At 44.8% G+C, this 8,991-nt stretch overlaps 1 protein-coding gene across 1 annotated transcript; it reads left to right on the top strand.

Moving 5' to 3' along the window:
* Nucleotides 1–1,771: 1,771 nt before the first annotated feature.
* Nucleotides 1,772–4,306, top strand: LOC140012751 (uncharacterized). Its single transcript, XM_072061046.1, has 2 exons — nt 1,772–3,379; nt 3,617–4,306. Exons 1-2 carry the CDS (start codon nt 1,772–1,774, stop codon nt 4,304–4,306), a joined length of 2,298 nt encoding a protein of 765 aa, XP_071917147.1.
* The last annotated feature ends 4,685 nt before the right edge of the window (nt 4,307–8,991 follow it).

An 8,991-nucleotide genomic window follows, 5' to 3' on the forward strand; every position in this document is an offset into this window, starting at 1 on the left:
CTGAGTAGTTGTATCCTTGGCTAGAATTTATTCATTCTTGATTTAACTCCTGCTATATTTGTGCTAGTTAATTACTTATTTATTTCTGTTGAATTATTCAATTGATTTTAGTTTCATTCTGGTGAAATCCCCCCTTACCAATTGGCATTTAAAAAGAGACAAATATCCCCAGTTCCTGAGGAGACGACCCTACTTGCCACTGTCTACTATTCAGTAATTTTCGTCAACTAATTAATTCTGGTATATCGGGTTAAGCAAACTCTTCGGGAACAGGGTGAATCAAGTAACCCATTGCACACCTAGAGTCCCTGCTCCAGTACCTAGGATTAATTATTGACTGCTTTTAGTGGTAGTTAGGATTTTATTATTATTATTGCACAGGTTCGGCACCTGTCAATTTTTGGCGCCGCTGCTGGGGAACTGGCGTTATCATTTGTTTCTTTTTAAATTCAATTTTTGTTCTAAATTTTCTGGTATTTTTCTAGTGTATGCCTAGGTCTTCTCGTACAGGTGATTTGATTTTTGACCCTGAGGTAGAGAAGACCGCGCGTAGAACAAGAAAAGAGACCAGACAGCTCAGAGAGGAGCACTCCAGTGCTGCATCTCAGAGACCTGAGCCAGGAAGTGAACCGACGGATTCGTTTGGTGACACTTTGAGTGACGCTGAGCAAGAGGAGATTGCCATGGCTAACGCACGAACATTGAGGGAGTTGGCTGCTCCTAACTTAAATCAGCAGCCTTTGTGCATCACAGTCCCAAATTTGGATAACAGCACTCCATTTGAATTAAAATCTGGCCTTATTCAACTCTTACCTTCTTTTCATGGTTTACCAGGTGAGGAGCCGTATAAACATCTGCAGGAGTTTGATGTTGTGTGCAATAGTATGAAACCCCCGGGGATCACAGAAGAGCAAATAAAAATGCGGGCATTCCCTTTCTCATTGAAAGACTCTGCGAAGGACTGGCTGTACTACCTGCCACCAGGCAGCATTACCACGTGGGATCAGTTGCAGAAAAAATTTCTGGAAAAATATTTTCCTGCATCCAAGGCTGCAAGTTTAAGGAAAGAAATTTGCGGGATCAAGCAGTACCCAGGGGAGTCGCTGTATGAGTACTGGGAGCGATTCAAGAGGTTGTGTAGTAAGTGCCCCCAACACCAGATAAGTGAGCAGTTACTCATACAGTATTTTTATGAGGGGCTCCTCTTCAGAGATAGGAGCATAATTGATGCTGCAAGTGGAGGGGCACTAGTGAACAAAACCCCTCAGGAAGCACGGGAATTAATAGAAGGGATGGCAGAAAATTCACAACAATTCAGTACGAGAGAGGATGTCCCAATACGCAAGGTGAATGAGATAGAGACATCCTCTATCCAGCAGCAGCTAAATGAGTTGACCTCAGTTGTTAGGCAATTGGTGGTAGGGAATGCATCTCAGGCCAAGGTGTGCGGGGTTTGCACTGGTATGGGTCACACTGCAGACATGTGCCCAATGATTCAGGAAGAAACTGCAGAACAGGTGAACATGGCTGGCCACGCGCCAGCGCCAAGAAGGCCCTATGACCCTTACTCAAGCACTTACAACTCCGGGTGGAGAGATCACCCCAACCTCAGTTATGGAGGAAATAAGTAGCCCAATTTCGCACCGAACAGGCAGTCTAATTTCGTGCCAAATAAGCAACCGGGGTACCAGCAGCAGTACAACCCCGACCACCTCCGCCCCCAAGCTCTGGTCCATCTTTGGAGGAGATGATGAAACAAATGATGGCAACCATGACGCAAAATCAGCAAAGGACGGAGGCAACTATTACGCAAAATCAGCAAAGGACGGACTCCGAAATGCAGGACATAAGGAATCAGATAAGTCAGATGGCCACAGCAATTCACCGTTTGGATTCCCAAAACCAAGGTAAATTGCCATCTCAACCCGAATTAAACCCGAAGAATGTGAGCGCCATGACCTTGAGAAGTGGCAAGGAGGTTCAAGGACCTGACCCGTTGATTCCTATGGACAAGGACGAAGATCGAATTGAGAAAGAGCTGGAAGAGGAGGGCGGTGACAATAAAAATTCAAAGGTAATCCCGGACCCACTCATGCCTGTTAGATCTAACCCACCTCCCTTCCCAAGCAGATTGGAGAAACCAAGGAAGCAGGACAAGGAGAAAGAGGTTCTAGAGATCTTTCGCAAAGTGGAGATCAATATTCCCCTTCTAGATGCGATTAAGCAGGTACCCAGATACGCAAAATTTTTAAGGGACCTGTGTGTCAACCGAATGCGGTTGAGGGGAGATGAGAGAGTGGTAGTGGGAGAAAATGTGTCAGCAATTCTGCAACGAAAGCTTCCTCCGAAATGCGGGGACCCAGGTATGTTCACTATTCCTTGTAGAATAGGCAATTCCTTGATTGGAAAGGCTATGTTGGATTTAGGAGTCTCAATTAATGTGATGCCCAAGTCTATATATGCTTCATTGAATTTAGGTCCCTTAAAAGAGACTGGGATAATAATCCAACTGACTGACCGAACTAATGCATACCCTGACGGGTTGATTGAGGATGTTTTAGTGAAAATTAATGAATTGGTTTTCCCTGCTGATTTTTACGTGCTTAATATGGATGATGAACACTCTCACGACCCATCACCTTTACTGTTAGGTAGACCCTTCTTGAGCACAGCTCGAACTAAAATAGATGTTAATAAGGGCACCCTATCTATGGAATTTGATGGTGAGGTTGTTCATTTTAATATTTTCGACTCTATGAAATATCCTTCAGAATCACATGCTAGCTCTGTTTTCTCTATAAATGCTATTGATTCTGCTGTACGTGAAGTTTTTGAAATTGGAGGCAGGGATGAGCTGGAAGTTGCCTTGACCAGGCACTTCGAGTCAGAAATGACCGCTGAGATAGAGTTGAGTAAAGAGCTCAAATGTGTGATTGGAGCGTTACAGACGTTGCCAACCACAAAGATAAGGTATGACCTCGCACCCGTTTTTATACCTGAACCTCACCAGAGGCTACTTCCATCTGTGGTGCAGGCGCCTGCCTTAGAGTTGAAACCGCTGCCAAAACACCTAAAGTATATGTACTTAGGTGAGGGGGAGACACTCCCAGTGATTATTTCCGCCACTTTATCAAAAGTCCAAGAAGACAAATTGATTCGAGTTTTGAGAGAACATAAGCAGGCGATAGGATGGACAATCGCCGATATCAAGGGAATTAGCCCCGCGGTATGTACACATCGGATTCGACTCGAGGAGGGCGCTAGACCTATTCGGCAGGCTCAAAGGAGATTGAATCCTCTCATGATGGAGGTAGTGAAGAAAGAGATCCTAAAACTACTGGATGTGGGGATAATTTTTGCTATATCAAATAGCCCCTGGGTAAGTCCAGTATAGGTGGTCCCAAAGAAAGCGGGAGTGACGGTAGAGTCAAATCAGGAGGGTGAGCTCGTACCAGTCCGGAAGCCCACTGGGTGGCGGCAGTGCATAGATTATAGGAAATTGAACGCCGTCACGAAAAATGATCACTTTCCCCTTCCTTTCATTGATCAAATGGTAGAGCGATTAGCAGGTCGAGCTTATTATTGTTTTTTGGATGAATTTTCAGGTTATTTCCAGATTGCTATCTCACCGGAGGACCAGGAGAAGACTACCTTCACGTGCCCGTTTGGAACATTCGCATACCGGAGGATGTCATTTGGGCTATGCAATGCACCTGCTACCTTCCAGCGCTGTATGGTAAGTATTTTTTCAGAATATGTTGAGAAGATTATTGAGATTTTTATGGATGATTTCAGTGTGTATGGGGAAAGTTTTGATAACTGCCTAGATAACCTGAAATTAATTCTAATAAGGTGCCTAGAAGCTAATCTCGTGCTCAATTGGGAAAAATGCCATTTTATGGTCGAGCACGGGATAGTTTTGGGTCATGTGGTATCGTCTAAGGGTATTGAGGTTGATAAGGCAAAAATAGATGTTATATCTACTTTACCTTACCCCGCGAGTGTGCGGGAAGTGCGTTCGTTTTTGGGTCACGCAGGTTTCTACAGGAGATTCATAAAGGACTTCTCCAAGATTGGAGCGCCCCTGTTCCAACTTTTGCAGAAAGAGGTACCCTTCGAATTCGATGAGTCATGTAAGGGGGCGTTTGATAGGTTAAAGGAGCTACTGACCTCCTCACCTATTATCCAACCCCCTGATTGGAACCTACCGTTCGAGATCATGTGCGATGCCAGCGACTATGCCGTGGGCGCGGTGCTGGGTCAAAGAGTGGGGAAGGCAGCCCATGCTATATACTACGCCTCTTGAGCCTTGAACGGAGCTCAGTTGAACTATTCGACCACCAAAAAGGAGCTTTTAGCTGTAATTTTTGCTTTAGAGAAATTTCGGTCCTGTTTACTTGGTGCTAAAGTTATTATTTTCTCTGATCATGCAGCCCTGCGGTATCTGTTGACCAAAAAAGAGGCAAAACCGCAACTGATAAGGTGGATACTACTGCTCCAAGAGTTCGACTTGGAGATCAGGGATAAGAAAAGGGCTGAAAATCTGGTAGCAGATCACTTAAGTCGAGTGCAAGTCGTAGAAGATAATATCCCATTGAGAGAAACTTTTTCCGATGAGCATTTATTTTTTATTAATTTGTCTTTGCCTTGGTATGCGGATATGGTTAATTTTCTAGTTACTGACAAGTTTCCTGCAGGATGGCCTAAGGCAAAAAGGGACAAATTGAGGAGTGACGCAAAGTCTTACATCTGGGATGACCCTTACCTCTAGAAACGTGGTGCTGACCAAATCATTCGTCGATGTGTAAGTGAACATGAATTCCAATCTATTTTAGTTTATTGTCACTCTTTTGCATGTGGAGGTCACTTTGGACCAAAGAGGACTGCTCGTAAGGTTCTAGAGAGTGGATTTTATTGGCCGACCCTCTTTAAGGATGCCTACTTATTTTGTAAGTCATGTGATAAGTGTCAACGAGTAGGTAATATTTCTCGAAGGGATCAAATGACCCAAACCCCAATGATTTTTGTTGAGATTTTTGATGTTTGGGGTATAGACTTTATGGGCCATTTTCCTTCATCTTTTGGCTTTTTGTATATATTGCTTGCCGTGGATTATGTCTCAAAATGGGTGGAAGCAAAAGCCACCCGTACTAATGATTCCAAAGTAGTTGCAGAATTCATCAAGTCTAATATCTTTGTTCGCTTTGGAATGCCGCGAGCAATTGTAAGTGATCGGGGTACCCATTTCTGCAACAAGACGATTGCTGCGCTTTTCAGGAGGTATGGTGTCTTGCATAAGGTCTCCACTTCCTACCATCCTCAGACAAACGGTCAGGCGGAAGCATCGAACCGGGAGATCAAGTCAATTTTGGAGAAAATGGTTCGACCTGATAGGAAGGACTGGAGTGTGAGACTTGAAGATGCCTTGTGGGCATATAGAACGGCGTACAAGACACCAATCGGCATGTCCCCTTACCGTTTGGTATTTGGGAAGCCATGTCACCTCCTTGTCGAGTTCGAGCATAGAGCATTTTGGGCGGTCAAGCAATGCAACATGGATATCGAAGAGGGCGGAGTTCAAAGGAAGCTACAGTTACAGGAATTGGAGGAGATTCGCAATGAAGCCTACGAGAATGCTGTGATTTATAAGGAGAAAAACAAGATTTTTCATGACCAGCAGGTCTCTAGGAAGACGTTCGAATGTGGGCAAAAAGTTCTACTGTACCACTCAAAATTGAAGTTATTTCCGGGTAAGTTACGTTCTCGGTGGATCGGTCCCTTTGTGGTAACTAATGTCTTTGATTATGGTGCAGTGGAGATCCAGAGTCTAAGGACAGAGAAAAAATTTGTGGTGAATGGCCATCGTCTTAAGCCGTATTATGAAGGGGCTCCAGTTGAACGGGTGGAGACGATGCATTTGGAGGACCCGATGTCCTTGTTTTGAGCAAATTATAGGCTATGTCTAGCCAAAGACAATAAAGAATGGCGCTCGTTTGGGAGGCAACCCGAATATTAGTTTTATTACTTTTAGTTGTTTGTGTCTTTTATTTTGTCGTTCTCTCGTTGGGTAGTAGAAATATTAATACTTTTCTTCATTGTGATCAGTGGATGAAGACCGATCTTGGCGTGCCCACGCGGTGTTTTGTCTCCTGAGATCAGTGGATGAGGACCGATCTTGGCGTGCCCATGCGGTGTTTGTGTCTCCTGAGATCAGTGGATGAAGACCGATCTTGGCGTGCCCACGCGGTGTTTTGTCTCCTGAGATCAGTGGATGAGGACCGATCTTGGCGTGCCCACGCGGCGTTGGTGTCTCCTGAGGTCAGTGGATGTTTTGTAATCTTGGCGTGCCCACGCGGTGTTTGACGACCCAATACATGAAATTTTTTTTTATATATATATAATTATTATTATTATTACTTTCATTAATAAAAAAAGAAAAGATTATTTTCTTTCTAAACCTAAAAAAAAAAATAAATATAACAAAAATAATAAATATTTTCATCTAAAAAGAAAAAAATTTCAGCAATTTCCAATTGGAACGGTGTACATTAACGTATTCTAAAAAAAAAAAATAAATAAAAAATTTTCCTTTTTTTTTTCTTTTCTTTTTCTTCTTTTCTTCTTTCTTTCTTTCTTTCTTTCTTTTCTTTCTTCTTCCCCGCTGCTGTTTTTTTTTTCCCCCCTTTCCTCTTCTCGCCATCGCCGCCAGATCCTCTACCTCCACCACCATAGCGGCTCCACCCCGCGAGCCGCCGCACAGCTCGCGACCATCACCAGCCTTCCTCTCGTGCGCGTCACTGGCTTGTCCAAGAGAAGCTGCGCCGCCGCTGCCTTACGCGCCTCAATTGCTGGACATCACCACCTGCTTAAATTAGCAGGTGGAGGTATTGTGATTTCTTCCCCTATTAGCATTAATTCTTGGATTTTGTGTGTGGGTTTCTGGCTGGGTAAACAAAAGTGTTGATTTGGGACATTTTCTAGGGTGAATTTTGGACAAATTTGGGGGTAATTGCGGACATATGTGGGGATATTTTCTGATATTTATTGAATTGTTGGCCGTTTGCTTTAATTTTTCAGTGTGACTCACCAGTGGGACTGGTTGAGAGCTTTTAACTATCATTGTTGCTTCTATCCCCTTGCACTTCAGTTGTTGTTCGCATTTGGACCTGTGGTTGCTGAAATTGCCAATTTCTGGGGTCAATTGCTGATTTTATTAAACTGTTTTGGGTAATTGCCTGTCTATTTAGAGATAGTGATCACGGTTTTGGGCTCAATTGTGTCTACTTCATATATTTGGTGTCTAATTGTGGGTGAATTGCTGCGATTGCTGGCTAAATTTGGGGGCGCCCGTGACGCTTATATTTGCTTATTGGGGGCGCCCGTGACGCTTTTCATTGCTACTCGATTGCGTATACTGGACTTGCATGGGGTCTTTTTCTAGCTCTTGAATTCCTGTATTGGTTTTTTTTATTGTTGTGGTTTGCCTATTGGTCACCATGGTGAGGCCTCGATCTTCTTCTAAGTCTAGGACACCTAGGCAATCATAGCCCCCTCCAGCCCAGCATTCTATTCCCGCATCTGACCCCTTGCACGATCCTTCATCCTCTGGGAGGCGGGCTCGTCTTGGGCGACAAAGAGACGTCCATATCACTGACCCTGAACATTTTGGGGGAAATTTGCACTTCACTAAGGCCGCCGACAAGCAGCGATATGCTGTTTGTTGTGAGCGACAGATCACTCCCTGCCGATATCGGGACGCCGCCACCTTGGGCCTTCTAAATATTAGCGTCCCTTTCCACGGTTTGATTGAGGCCATCGGGTGGCGCCCCTATTCTCGTATCACTGGCCTCCCGGCTTTTGTCGAGTTGGTTAGGGAGTTTTATGCCACGTTTGAGTTTGACCTCCCCACGGGTTACACAGTTTTCACTCCTAATGTCATTCGTTTCCGTTTAATGGATCAGGAGTTCCACCATTCCATAACTGACTTCAATCTGGCCTTTGGCTTTATTGACCCGGCCTATGCCGAGTCCCATGAGTATGCCGAGAGTGCCTGTGATTACGTTCAGCCCTTTTTCTCCTGCTACCGCCACATTTGGGATGAGATGTCTGTCGATAGGGATAACTATGACCCTCGTCTCTCTAAGGGTTCTTATCTTAAGGACCCGGCGTCTCGCTATATCCACCGTTTTTTAGCTTTCAGTTTCTCGGGTAGGCGAGATAGCTCGGGCGTTTTGTCTAAGCCGAAGTTTTTCTTTATATGGTGCATGCATAATAACATTAAAGTTAACTTGGGATGCTGGCTCGCTTCTCAATTCAAGTCCGTTTTGCCCAAAAAGAAGCGCCCCTTAATTCTTGGGTCGTATATTACCCATTTGACTATTAACTTGCACTTGCTTGATCTCTCTAATCATGATTTGCATGTCGCCTGTCAGATGGAGCCTTTAGACATCCCATGCTTAGAGCGAATGGGTTTAGTGAGGGAGGGTGACAACGGGTGGGAGATTGTTCCCCCGGGACCGGTAAATGCCCCTCCGAGATCCTCTTTCGCACGCCCTTCCACTTCCGGCGGTGACCTCGGTCCTTCGTCTTCCGCCCAGGCCCCTCCTCACCCGACGCCTGAGGAGTGGCTTCAGATGCGGAACACAGTTGAGCGGCTTGAGACGCGACAGAAACACATGGACGTTAACATTCATAATATGGCGCAGAATCTAGCGGCGTTTATGCAGCAGGCCGGCTTTCCACCTCAGTTTCCGCCTAACCCTCCCCTGTTTTGACGTCTACAGGGAAGTACCGTTGCCCTTCTCCTCCCTTTTTGCTGTTACTTTTTCACATTGAGGGCAATGTGTGATTTAGGTGCGGGGGGGTCAGTTTGGATGCTACTTATTTCCAGTTTTTGGTTTTTGGGGTGTTTTTTCCCCCGTTTTAGTTTAAGTGTTTTTTTTGCTTAGGTGTTGTTCCTTTATTCCTTTTGGATGTTTATCCTGTGCCATT

The sequence above is a fragment of the Coffea arabica genome, chromosome 8e (genome assembly GCF_036785885.1).
Source record: "Coffea arabica cultivar ET-39 chromosome 8e, Coffea Arabica ET-39 HiFi, whole genome shotgun sequence".
NCBI classification, from domain to species: Eukaryota; Viridiplantae; Streptophyta; class Magnoliopsida; order Gentianales; family Rubiaceae; genus Coffea; species Coffea arabica.

Coding starts and splice junctions, on each gene's coding strand:
- LOC140012751 (XM_072061046.1), top strand. CDS start 1,772: ATGACGCAAAATCAGCAAAGGACGGAGGCAACTATTACGCAAAATCAG. Junction 3,380..3,616: donor CTATATCAAATAGCCCCTGG/GTAAGTCCAGTA, acceptor GGTTATTTCCAG/ATTGCTATCTCACCGGAGGA.